Genomic DNA, 14,199 nt, shown 5'->3' with positions numbered 1-14,199 from the left:
CTTCTCCTTCCTTCACCAATCACCTAGGCAGAGGAGATGAATGATTCCTGCTCTCAGTAAGTACCAACAGTTGTCTCACTGACAGTCTTAAAGAATGCATTTCATGTTACAGCAACCAAGCTTCACTAAAAACTTAAGCACTGAGTGAAATAACACAGCACAAGGCTACCATAATGACCTGTAATTTCGGAACTAAAGCATTCAGTGAACCCAAGATAAGCCTCCATTCTCTGCTTCTCTTTGAAACTGAATAGCCATGTAAGAATTGGTTTTCTTACTGCTATGAGCTAATTAATTTCCTGCCAAAAGACACTCTCATGTGAATGCTGCCTGAAAGGTAAGGAACAGAAGATCAGCAGGCAGAAATGATAAAATAAATGTGGATGTGGGTTCTGGCAGCCATTAGCCAGCTACTAGAGTACTGCAGGCAACTTGTAGAGACAGCTGCAAAAACAGCATCAGATATTTCTGCTCTTGGCTGAAAATGCCCCAAAAATCGTAGTGTTGTTTTCAAGATATGCAAGTCTAATCATTTTACTACTGAAGATTTTTCTTTGAAATGTCCAAGGCTATTGAGCAGCCTTTGCATCTTCACAAAATAGTTCCTATTAGAGCCACACAGCCCACTGGAACATAACATAAATCAAATCACGGTGGCTGCTGCATAAAGGAATGGCAGAAATAAAACGTTGACCTTGACACGTAGACCTTATCCTTTTGGGCTCTCCTCAGTCCAAAGTGCTGGAGCCTTCCTAGACCTCCGACTGAGCTGATGGATCTGCACAAAATAATGCTGTAAGCTCTTATTTCTCTTTCTCTGAAATTTGAATCTAAAATCCCTAAAAACAGAGTATTTCTTCATGTTCCCATTCCATACAGGGAACTTAAAAATACAACTGAAAACCTAGCTTATGCCTGGCTTAATTGAAGGAGTTATGACAGACAAAAGACAAAAAAAAGCAAAGAGCAAGAAGAAAAATAGTTTGAAATAAAAAAGGGAGGAGCATACATCATTACAAAAATTTACTTGTCCTAAACGCCACAGAGAAAAAGAACAACTGAGATAGAGGAGCCAGCAGCAAGACAGAACACCGTCCCATATGCCATTATGTACATCACACAGAAAAGACAGAGGAGGAGCACAGCCCTTTTTATATCACTAAAGCTCTAAGTCTCCAGCACAAGTGACTGAGCGTATGCTACCCAGAGCATAACTGGAAATAACAGTGGAAACTACTTGCAGGGGAACATTTTTTCGTAAAAGTTTAGCTGTGGGAACTCTAAATGTCTGAGTGATTCAGCTATTTTTGGGCTTGGTAAAAGTAGAGGAAGTTCAGTAAGATTTTGTCCCTGCAGCTATAAGGGTTGCAATGTAACCTGTGCATACACACACACACACAAAAAAAAAACAACCCAAACCAAACAAAATCAGAAAAACAACCGAAAAAAACCCCTTCAGTTTTCCTGTGAGTTTTTAAAGTTAATTTAATGATTCCCAGTAGTCTCTTTCAACTGTGAAAACTTTATAATTCTATTGTTTAGTGTCCTAATTTTCTAGAATCTTGCAAATTTGGGAATAGTATCTCCAGAAAGAAGAACTTGCAGAATCCACCTAAAAGGAGCAGTAAACTGCTTTATAAGAACACTATATACAGACACTGTGGTAATTTCTTATTTTTTTTTCCCCCCACAGTTTACATTTGGTCAAAATCAGACTCCAAGAATTATGGCTCAACTACATTATCTTTCAGGTTCAAATCTCCTTTTGATACAGGTTAAACATTTTGCTTTCATAATTATATATTTATTTGGATAGGTTCTACATTATCTCACGGCTGAAACTCATTTTGGTCTAATGCTAGTTTCTACAGGACAAAACCTGCAGAGTTCTGATAGGTGCAAAGTCTAGCACAAGGTAAGAAAAGTTATGCCAGCTTATGCAGATTCTTCTTTCACTCCTACAGTTCAGAAACCCTCAAATACATTGACAGTGACTACATAAAAAACTGCTGGTGGAAGTACTGACTCTGAAGCATGAAATGGTGTGTTTGCATACTGTAGAGTAAACTTGACTATTTCACACCAACAAAAAGGGCAAAAAAAAATATTCCCATGGTTAGAGAAGCAAAGCTCTGTATTTTATTTTAAAAGTGTATTTTGATATGTAATTAATGAATTTCCACAACACCGAGTGTTTAAAATATCCAAGAACCAAAAGTAACTCTTTTGGAATAATGTGTATTTTAAACATGCTGTAAGCATTGATTTATGAGGATGTATATAGAGTATATAGAATATGAAGTACATAGAATGTAAAATTGCAAAATATTACAAGTATAAGTGCTATAATGCATTTTGCTTTTTTAGCAATGCATTTTTTTCACTTAAAACAAAATCATTACATTTACCTCTTATTAGCCTTCTTCAGAAGCTTTTTAATTTCATTAGTCTTACAGGTGTGCTTCCCATGGATAACCACAAATGCACTGCAGCCTTCTGGTGGAGGTTCATCAGCTGCAATCTAATATTTCAACAATTATACTTAACCGGAATACTTTGATTGCACTTCAACTTAAACTCACATCCCTCTGATTAAAATAACAGCTGTCATTGAGTTGTGTTTCTAATTAAGCCCATTCAAAGTTGTGTACATGTGAAAACAGTAATGGAAAATATTAGAAGATTGAGACCAAACTTTGTGAGATGCAATCTATTAAATGTGATCGGATTCCAGAAAATGCAAGTCTATTTATGCTCTGCAATGATGGGGTTCAGAAATGTCCTCCATAGGCTGGCGTCACAGACTGAACTAAAGGCATTTTTAATCTTAATTACTGTCAGTATTTGACTACTCTATCTTTCAAATTCTGAAAGATTAAAATAATGGAAGAGAATTCCACTAAATAACAGATCTAAATGCTTTGAAAATTTCACGCTTTGGGAAATGTCTGAATTCGCATTACAGTATTTAAAGCAATGTAAGAACAAAGAAACAAATAAAACCACTTGAGTTTTAAGAAAGAACAATTCAAAAAAATTTACCCTGGAAATAAAGCTATTCATCTAATTAAGCACAAATTATTATTCTGCACAATAAAACTAGCTTATAAAACATAATATTATGCTTTTTATAATACAGATCAGATTTCATTGCAAAAAAAAAAACCAAAAATAAAAACACCAGCATGTATATTGCTGAACTGCAATAATAAACATTGCTTACTCTGAAGCCAAAATACCACATAAATCATTCACCAAATGTATCTGAGAATATATTCCTTGAATATACCTGCTGAAACATCTGAACAGTTGGAGAATATGCCCGTATGGAAAGCGCAAACTTCAACAGATTGATTTGGAAATTGGATAAAAATTGTCCTGCTTTCTTCAAGATTAAATTGTAATACGAATACTCTGTATCTGTTGAAGAAAAAAAAGGACAAACTTTTAGTATTCAGCCTCTAACTGCATGACGTATCTATCTGTGCAATTGAATATGCAACTTCATCACTGTCAGGCACTCCAGTGTTGTCCACTGATAATTGCCTTTACTACCAATTCTAATGTAATACAAATGAACCAGAAGTGAGCAAAACAGCACTAGTTAACACCTAAAGCATTTTCAAAGTACTGAATAGAGCTTATTAATTTCTTTCTATTTTTCAACCTTGTACTTTTAATGCAACATTTGAAGGTTATTTACATTTAATCAGCATTATTTTCAAATTGTTATCTCATATTTAGTCTAGGAACATTTGAACCATGCAGCTTATATTAATAAAGCTCCTCTGAAGGTGATATACTTTAGTCTACTCTCACATCATATTTCTTCCCTAGAAATACATGATGAACAAGATTATGAGAAGTGATGTGGCTTCTCATCCCAGTAACTCAAACAATCTTTCCTTCTCAAAGACAAAATTAGGACTCCAAGTAAAAAAGGAAGGTGAATGTTGTCTGGGAACAACAGAAGATATAATAAGGAACTGTGGCTGGAAGGAACCTGCTTTGGCAGGGGGGTTGGACTCGATGATCTCTGGAGGTCCCTTCCAACCCCTACAATTCTGTGATTCTGTGATTCTGTAATTTCTATTTCTTCTTGAAGTGAAATGTTTACAGAATTACAGAAGGATCTGGGTTGGAAGGGACCTTAAAAATCATCCAGTTCCAACCTCCTGCCTGTGGGCAAGGACACCTCCCACCAGGTCAGGCTGTCCAGTGCCCCATGCAAACTAGCCTTGAATACCTCTAGGGATGAGGCACCCACAGCTTCTCTGGGCCAGCACCTCAACGCTCTCATACACCTACCCTCTTCCAGTTTAAGGCCATAACCCCTTGTCCTATCATTACATTCCCTATAAAGAGACCCTCTCCAGCTTTCCTGTAGGTCCCCCTCAGATACTGGAAGACTGCAACGAGGTCTCCCCAGAGCCTTCCTTCTCCAGCCTAACTAGCCCAGCCCTCAGCCTGTCTCCATAGGAGAGGTGCTCCTGCCCTGTGATCATCCTTGTAGTCCTTCTATGGACCCACTCCAACAGCTCCACACTCTTCTTATGTTGAGAACCACAGGGCTGAATGCAGAACTCCAGGTGGGGCCACATAAAGGCAAAGCAAAGTGGGACTATCACCTACCTCACTGCTAGTCTCCCCTTCTGATACAGCCCAGAGTTGGGTTGACTTTCTGAGATACACATTAATAGTCTCATGCTCTCTTCAGGCACAAGACAAAGAAGCCTAATTAGAAGAAGCTGTAGTACTCTTTACCAAGTTGTGAAAAAGACCAGTGTCTTCTTAAAGAATTTAAGAAATAACGTGTATCAAAAATTTGAACTGGTCTGTATGTATTATACAGGGCTACATATCTTTGAACACAAAACACAGAGAACAAAAGCTGTTATCATAACACACATTGTGCACAATCCCTGTTCCAGAGCTTGGTCTTCCACTGAAGAACAGCTGAAATAAGCACAGGCCAATGCAGAACTGACACTGTGGCCAAAAAAAATCTAAGTAATCAGCATATATTTTACTATATGAATAAATACTAGCTGTTCTTGCAGCAATTCAGGATCTCTTGCACGTGTAATTACCATATTTTCCTAAATAGTTGAAAACTTATAGCAAGAGCCTCTTCTCTCGTGTCATTAGTGATAGGACCAGAGGGAATGGTTTCAAGCTACGGCAGGGGAGATTCAGGCTGGACATGAGGAAGTATTACTTTTCAGAAAGGGTGGTCAGGCACTGGAATGGACTGCCCAGGGAGGTGGTGGAGTCACCGAGCCTGGGGGTGTTCAAGGAAAGGCTGGATGTTGCGTTGAGGGACATGGTTTAGTGGGAGCTGTTTGTAATAGGTGAACGGTTGGACTGGATGATCTTTTAGGTCTTTTCCAACCTTGGTGATTCTATGATTCTATGATTCTAAGGGAAAGTGAACTTAGGGGAGAAACCAGTCCCACTGTCCAGCTCAAGTCTATCTGTGTTCTTGTATTTTAAAGGTACTGTTTCTGCACAAACGGAATTATCATCCCAGAGGGATTTCTACAGCTTGAAAATCATCTCTCATGACCTTACATGTCCCATTTTACCTGACTCAGATGCAGCAGATCTCAGAAATACTTGTATTAAATGATGACTGCAGCTCTCAACATGATACTACTTTGCTATGGTCCCAAGACATATACCATAACCAGCAGGTCACAGTTTTGGAACTATCTGTTAACTGCGCCCAACTCTAGATGTGAATAAACTTCTGAGCTTACAAGTCCTCATGAAAAGGATCTCTTCAGATGGAGTTTAAAAAAAAAAAAAAGAAAAAAATCAACAAAATCCCATAACCTGGGAGATTAAGGAAAAAAACACACAATAAAATTTGCAGAAGAAATGTGGCAACACTTGATCATTCATCATTCTGATACCAAAATATCAGAGTCTTTCACTGTTCCTGTACAGTAATTTTAATTACAGCTTATGTGATACCCTGAGTTTTCATTGCAAGATTTCATTCCCGTTATTTATTAAATAGAACACACCTACTAAGCAGTTTTTTCTTTGCCTTGTTTCCTTGCCCAAGTACTGTAGGAATACTTCTACTATTGCAAGACACCATCTCAACTTCTTTCTTTTCTATGCTAGCAAGGAGTGTTTTCTCTAATGTTTACTCATTAATCTGTATCTCAAGCTTGTTAAGTTATTTTTTATTTTCTGGAAATTATGAAATCTCTCTCTGATACCATAATACTCAAAAATGAATCACGGAACTATCTTTTCACTTACTATTTGCCTTAGGATTGGCAGTGCTTTTTGTATACAATATTCATAACTAAGCACTTCCTATCCTCTGACTTTCCTTTTTATAACCTCCAAACTTCTGTTCTTAGAGCTTCTAGGACCCACTTTCTGCCTTCTCCTCCTTAAAATTCACTATTTAGAAAGGCTCCACTTGTTATAATTTACTATTAAAAAAAAAAAAAAAAAATCAGGATTTCTAAGGAGTTGCCTTCCCATAAATTGTGTACAATCATTTCCATCAAACTTTAAATTAACTGGACTATTTCTAATTACACTAACCCTGCTGGCTTCATTCAGGCTACAGTTGTACCTCTTTAAATTTCAGCATGTTAAATCAATCCACACCAATAACTATACAAACATGCAAAAACATTTTTTTCTAAGATTATTATATGCTTCAAATTGCTTTCATATAGTATTTGCTTCTTGAAACTTGACAACTGCTTGCCCTTCAGGCACACTGTTAACGACATACTCCATGCTGAAAAGTGGAAGCTATAATAAATTTCTAGGATGTTAGAAGGAATCAAGGAGAAACAGATGTTTTGGTCATAAAGTGTTGCATGATAGCATAGAGCCATTAAATTCATTAACAAAGTTGATTAAAAAACAAGTGAGATGGCAATGATAGGGATACAGCTCCAGATCTGAAACATCCAAATGTAAATGCACAAGCCTGCAATGTACAGTCTGTAAACTGCCATTCTAACCAATATAGTCTAGCAGTCAACAAAACATGAAAAGCTATTTAGCTCACCCTAGAGATGCCTAAATTTGTCAGCTGAATAGCTCTCTAAACTTCTGTAGCCAAGCTGACTATAACAAGAACCGAAGTAGATAGCTAAGAAGTAAGTCCGTATTTAACATCTGCATTTTCTGTCCAAAATCTACAGCTGTATCTCATAAAACAGGTAGATTAAATACAATGTAACAAAAGGGAGAGGACCAGGATGGTCACAGAAGGGAAGCAAAGGTCTTTATCAGAGCTCTTGTGATTCCATACCAAGTAAGAACAAGCACCCCAAAATTAATCTGAAAATACGCTGGTGCCTCACAGAAGAATTGAAAGTACTGAGGCACAGGAGGCAGGGTGAGCAACCAAAAGGGATGGAATAAACTCAGAAGACCAGAGTGATAGACTTACTGGTTTGAAGTATGAGAGTATGGGGACTGTTCCAAAAGCATCTATATGTGTATTTGTATCTACAGACTCTGTCAGGGTCTGTATTCCCCAATTAGGGCACCTAGGTAACAGCAGTTCAAGCAATCACCGGCCAGTTGAAACCCCATAAATTCAAGCCAGATGCCAGTATAAACTGAACAGTGCACAGTATTGCGTGATTATTACGGAAAAGTGCCATGCCTGTGAGACTGTATTATTCCTCAGTATAGTTGGTATGGGCATAAAAACACTTACCTGTTTTAGTTCTGAATAATGTTGATCTAATAAGTGTGCACTGATAAACTTTCTATATCTGCAAAAGATAATCTGCATTACTGCTGTTTATATGGAATACATTGCTCTATTCTTCTGGAGAAGTTTCCTTATTGGCTTATGTGGGGCTTTTTGTTCTGTTTTGTTATTGTAGTTGGCTTTGGGTATTTTTCAGTATTTGTGAGGTAGTTGAAATCTACATATAAACTAAATCACTTAGGAAGACAATAAGCACTCTGGTTATTGTTTGTCAGCAGGTAACTACTTACCTTCACTCCATGTTCCTAAATTAACTTTTTGAGATACAAAACCAGCAGCAAGTTTAAACTGCAATTTTATTGTATTGTAACAGTGTTTCTCTTTACCATCAAATGTTTAAATCTTTGAGTTCTTTATAACTTACATGCAGCTCAAAATAGCAGCAAATTCATTTCAAAACTTTCCACAAGCCCAGATCCAAATGTCTTTCATAATAGATATACAGAATGTTGTCCATGCCACCTGAAGATCTCAGTCTAATTTAATAGTGTGTATCTCATAATTACCCTTGCAGATATTTTTCATAGCATATATGCTTGTTCATGTCCAAGTTGATTTGAGTCATTATTAAAGAAAGTGTTGTAACCATCACACTAACTCTACAAAATACTACGCTAAATTCCACACATGTTTTTCCTTCCAAATTTGTTAAATTTCTACATATGCAATAGCTAAGCAAACTATAGGCCAAATTTGCTACGGCTAAAAAATTTTAAATGAACACGTTAACAATCAATGTTGATTATTCTGAATTTAAAAGAACACATTTCAGAGACTGGTAAAACAACAGACTTGAAATCATCTGAGGAATGACTTGGAAAAAAAAAAAAGGCAGTATACTTGATATTTCTGATTGTCCTGTATCTCCTCCAATACTCCATTCTTTTCTAAAATACTCAACGGTACACTGGGATATAAATCTACCATTAAGTCTGCTATAAGCCCAGCTTTTAAGCTTAAAATCAAGAATTTCTTAACCCTCTAAGATTTTCTTTTCCTGTACAAAACCAACCGTTATCCAGCTTACCTACTGTTCATATCATAAAGATTACAACTTAAAAAGTCACTTACCTCAACCAATCTTTTTTACCTACTGTTCACATCATATCAACCGTACCTTCTCATTTTGACAAAAAAAACCCTATAATAAATCTAGAAATGACTTCTAGAAGTCATCTCACCTAAATTTTTACTTAGAAGAGATCCAATTTTAATGCTAGATATAGCTGCTCTGGGCCTTGCACACAGAGTTCCAAATACCTCCAAAGATGCCAACTGTACAACCTTCCTGGACAGTCTGTTCCACTGTTTACTCACACCCACGGCAAAAGCATTTCTCCCACTCTCTAACCAGAACTTCCATGTTTCAACTTCTGCCCACTGATTCCTTTTGTATTACTGCAGATCTCCACGAAGGGCCTGGTTCCATCTTCTGTACATCATGCTATCAGGTAGGTGAGATATAAGATCTGCCCTTACTCTCCTCCCCTTCAGGCTGAATACAAACCAGTTCACGAATCTGCTCCAGATCCATAAGCACTGTGACGATCTTATCCTATACTTGCTTCAGTATGCCAATGTTTTTCTCATAATGTGAGTGCCAAATTGGCTTAGTAGTACAGAAGCAGTCTTGCAAGTGCCATAGTGAAATAATCACTCTTCTCAACTTGCTTGCCACTACACTCAAGCAACCCAGTACATAACTGGCCTTCATGGGCCTAATGGTGCAATGAAACTCAATGCAAGCTCTGTTTCTCAAGAACTGCTTTCCACTCATCCAGTGCCACTCTTACCCTGTTGCTGAAGTTATTCCAGCCCACGTGCATGAATCCTTTAAGTGTCTTTAATGCTGAACTTTCAGATCTTTCTCCTGGCCCATCTCTCCAGCCTGCCAGCTTCGTGATTTACCCCAGTTCTGTACCACCCACAAGCCTGTGGCAGCTGTAATGCAAGACACTACCCTGAGCTTTGATAAACACATTAAACAGTTAGCCACAGTACATAACATAACAAATGCCACTAGCAGTCAGACACAAATCAGACTGAGTTTTGTTTCATTTTATCCTCACACTCTTACACAGAACAGCTCCATACAGCATTCGCTACTCAGGCTTACTGTAGTCAGTTATTCTCCGATTTTGTTCATATCCTTGACATCAGACTATCCTCAAGTTTTCATTAGCTCACATAACTTTTTTTTTTGTTCTTCAGTTTACACCCCACACCTACAATCACAATTCTATGTACATTACCTGCTTCTACTAGATCCTTTCTGAAAGAATGAAAGGTAATGGGATAAGGGCAGTGAGAAAACAGAACAGAACATCATGTTCTACTCAACACAGAAACGCTCCATGCAATCATAAGCAAGCAAATGTTGTTCACTATGCTGGTCTCTGTTCCCTTTCCAGCAATTTCCTAAGTCTATCACTTCTCTGGGCATTGCTAAGCACTCAAACAATGCTCTCACAGACTTACCCACAGGGACACAAAAATCTTTTTGACTAGTATTCAGTCATAGTTGCAGAGACATGTTGTTCCTTGAGTTCTATTTCCCTCCAATATATTATATTCCAGGCACGATAGGGATTCATTTCCATCATCACACTTATGTAGCTGGTATGATTTTCCTACTTTTCAGCTCCTGATTACTTACTTTAGCATTCAATGTATTTAAAGCTTCTTCTAGTGGTACGTCCTCATGCTCATGCCTAATGAATGCTACTGTTTTGAAATAAAGAGCAAATGAAACAACTTGTTCAGAAGCCTTCTCACTTAGCTCATCTATTAAACTTCCAAATAGACTTAATATTGACTAACCTGTTGAAGCATTTTTCATTATTAGTTCTTGTACTTTCTACTAAACTGTTCCCTAAGATATTTTCTGGGATGGCTCACTTACCTTTACGATTAATTCAGTTGATTTTATCTCAAAAATTCTAGGAACTTAATATTCTGTCATCACAGAAGGGATTTTATTATGTTTTGCCATCAGTATTATTCTAAAACACTAACATAGCTTTTAACATAGTTTCTGTCAGCAAGAAGTATTAAATATGTCTATGTTTTCTTCCTTTTTTTCCTTTAGCCATCATTCTCATTTTAGCCATGTGTGGGATTCTCTCCTCTTCAAACATACTTCTTCCACAACACATTAATTCTGAATATCCTATAAACTCTTGCTGAATCATATCAGAGGGTAGGTGTATTTAATCTTAGCATTTTTGTTCCATGCTGTAAAAGCAGTTCAGTCCATCTCATCTTCCTTGTTTTTAAAATAGCCCTGCAGTAGTAGAATATTTTCTCTGGGAAAACATAAGCTGAAATTTCTGAAAGATAAATACTTAACAAGCAATCATGGAAGAGAGAGGATTTACCTGACTGCAACTAGCCAATGTCATAGTTTGATGCTCAAAAATTATAGAAGGGTTATTGAAACTGGCATGCTGTTCAACTTACCTCCTTGTTTATAAATTGTTAATTCTCGTACAGTTTCCAAGAACTGCCAAAACTTCTCATTACCATCTTCTGCAATAAATTCACTGTTTAAAAAATAAAAATGGAATTGTCCATAGGTTGACTTTCTTCAAAGACATACCATAGTAAAAAACCTCAGTTGTTCTGAAGTAACAACAAAAACAAATACCCAGTAGAATAGAGCACTTAATAATTGGTATGTTTTGGTTAAATTTTGAACAAAATACTACCAAACTTTATGGCCAGGGTTGTAAAGTAAAGAGACTACTAATAAACACAATATATTTTATCTTTATTTTTTCCATACGCTTACCAATATACTGTTATATATGAAACCAGTTGAGAATACAAACTTTTATTAAATAGCAGCTATACATACAAATAAGAACACAGTGTTGGGTTACATTTTTAATTCAGTCACAGACTTTTATCCATTACAATGTTTACTTTGATAAAGAAGGGAGATCCCAACCTCTCAAACACTTTCAAAGATGGGTTGTTCGTTATAATTGAAAAAGGCTGGGGTTACTTTATTCTAAATACAGTTTTACACTTACTGGTAACATTTCTAAAGCCTTTTTTAAGGCAACATCAGGTGCTTTTTTTTTCCTTCCCCCTTACATCTGCTATCATGAGTGCATTGTTTTCTAATGTTTACTTTGGAACTTTGCCACTTCGATGACAGGAGCTTGCAATTCTCCCTTTTGTGGGACTCCTTCATACAGCATTAAGCACGTTGAAATTAAATAAACAAAAGATTCTGTAAAACAAACCGGCTCAGGAGCCACAAACATCCAACACTGGAAAGCATCTAGGCTTCAATATTTTGAATTTATGATTGCAAATTAACAGTACGCTTTTAGAAGACACGGTTTACTACTGCATCTCCTCATCTTTGTTAATGCGTTTCCTTAACTTGGGTGAGAGGAACATCATCAGAGAACCATAGAATCGCTTGGGTTGGAAGGGACCTCAAAGCCCACTGATGTGGGCAGGGCTGCCACTCACCAGCCCAGGCTCCAGGGCCCATCCAGCACGGCCCTGAGCACCAGCAGGGCACAACCTGCAGGGACGGGACGCCCTTTTGCTCAGTTACCCACCTCATCAACTCCACCAGCAAAGCGTCTGAGTAGGTTAACGACAGAATAATGAGAAATAGCACACTGAGGACAGGGGAAAGGGTGCTAACGGCACGTTACAACCGAAGAAGCTGAGCAGTTTTCCTAACTCGAGCAACAGAGAGAACAGAGACCCGCCCGCCTGCCCCCCGATCCCCGACCTGGGCAGCAAACGCCGCTCCCTTCGAGGAGGGCGGCGGGGGCTGCACGCACCTCGCCTCCAGCAGCAGTGGGGTCGCCGGCCATTTCGCCGCCAGCCGAGCCGTCACGGCCGGGGAAGAGGCCGGATCCCCGCGGCAGGGACACGGCCGCACCCCCAGGAGGAACAGAAGGGCGAACAGCAGCGAGTCGGCAGCCATAAGACAGCGCGAACCACACTCGGACAATCACCGCCCACACGGCCCCGCTGCCCGGAGCTCGGCGTGCGCGCCTCGCCCCGCCCACGTAGCCAATGCCGTACTCCTATTGGCTGTCCTGTGCGCTCTCTATCGGACTATTGGCCACGCTAGGGGCCAATCACGGACAGACGGCATATAAATATAGTGGAGTTGTACGCGCTTGTGCTTTGACACGCGGCCTCAGAGCTTCAGCGCATGCGTGGAGTAGCGGCTGGTAGAGGGGAGGCATCGCTGCGCGCGCAATGGGGTGTGGGTAGCGGTTGGGTCCTGAGGCGGAGTTCATCTCCAGCTGAATCGTTGGTTTTATTGAGGGAAAGATACAAGGAAAAAGTTTGCTGCTGTAAGGGTAGCACAGCTTTGGAGCAGATTGCCCAGAGAGGCGGTGCAAGCTCTGTTTCTGGGCATCCTGCTGTGGGTGTCCCTGTTCATTGCAGAGCAGTTAGACTCGATGGCTTCTAAGGGTCCCTTCCAGCTCCAACCATTCTGTGATACTGCTGTGTGCTCCATGGATCTTTCTACCTTACCTTCATCTGTCAGCTACTGTTCTCTATGAAGCAGCTGTGTTACATTTTATTTTACATTGATATTTGAGAGACTGCTGTTGCTGCTTTGCTGTGATTTCTTAATAGGTTGTACTTTCTCTTCACACAGTTTATTATTTACCACACAAAAGAACCTAAGCTTTGTTGCCATTAGTTACGGAAATACTACTTTGGATACTGTGGTGAGATAAAGTGGAGCTCTAAATCAATTGTAAGATAATTAGCCTTGGCTGAATTACAGAAAATCATTAATTGGGTTTTCTGTCTTGCAGAAAGATCCTTTCTGCTTAAATGCAGAGGTCTCCATTGGACACAATCTCTTTCCCAACACATTTAGCTCTCCAATTTAGGGTTATTTTTTATCAGTTGCCTAAAATTGAGGGTCATAGATAAGTTAATTTAACTCTGTCTTGCCAACCTCCTGCTCAGAGCAGGTCTCTGAGGTCTTTGTCCATCTCAAGGATGGCCTACACCCCTTTGAGCATTTTGACCCGTTGCTTGATTCTGCTCTTCAGAAGTAAGTATGGTTTTGTCACAGAGCAGCACCTTCCTTGTAAAGAAAATATTTGTGTATATCCCTCTATGTTCAATATTTATATTTATCTTCCCTTTCCTTTGGTACCTTGACTACATTCTAGCCACAGAGTGCCAAGGTATGCCTTTCAGAAATCAATTCTTTCATATTTATGTGAAGGCAGATTTTAATCTTCGAAGCAGCGTGCAAACCTAGGAGATGGACAGGAGACTTAATCTTCATTTCTCCTGCAGAGTTTTATGCAATTAAGTATTCCAAATAAGAGACTTAGACATTGCTGTATGCACATTCCATATGTATGAAGAAAACCCTCAGTTCTCCTGAACCATTTTTCAGCGGAACAGAAAAACCATTACAATGGAACTTT

At 38.8% G+C, this 14,199-nt stretch overlaps 1 protein-coding gene across 3 annotated transcripts in view; it reads right to left on the bottom strand.

Moving 5' to 3' along the window:
- UGGT2 (UDP-glucose glycoprotein glucosyltransferase 2) overlaps nt 1-12,778 on the bottom strand; it is a 74,107-nt gene extending 61,329 nt beyond the window's left edge. For 2 of the 3 annotated variants that reach the window (XM_048933165.1, XM_048933167.1), the window contains exons 1-4: nt 12,571-12,778; nt 11,222-11,304; nt 3,290-3,420; nt 2,409-2,521 (exon numbers count right to left, since the gene is read on the bottom strand). In XM_048933165.1, coding sequence (XP_048789122.1) covers nt 2,409-2,521; nt 3,290-3,420; nt 11,222-11,304; nt 12,571-12,716 — 473 coding nt within the window. In that variant the 5' untranslated portion in view covers nt 12,717-12,778. Of the gene's footprint in view, nt 1-2,408; nt 2,522-3,289; nt 3,421-7,705; nt 7,764-11,221; nt 11,307-12,570 lie in introns of those variants that run through there. The other variant, XM_048933166.1, reaches the window with a different exon arrangement.
- Nucleotides 12,779-14,199: the final 1,421 nt, after the last annotated feature.

The sequence above is a fragment of the Lagopus muta genome, chromosome 1 (assembly GCF_023343835.1).
Source record: "Lagopus muta isolate bLagMut1 chromosome 1, bLagMut1 primary, whole genome shotgun sequence".
Taxonomy (NCBI): domain Eukaryota; kingdom Metazoa; phylum Chordata; class Aves; order Galliformes; family Phasianidae; genus Lagopus; species Lagopus muta.
This window is presented reverse-complemented; position numbering and strand designations above follow the sequence as displayed.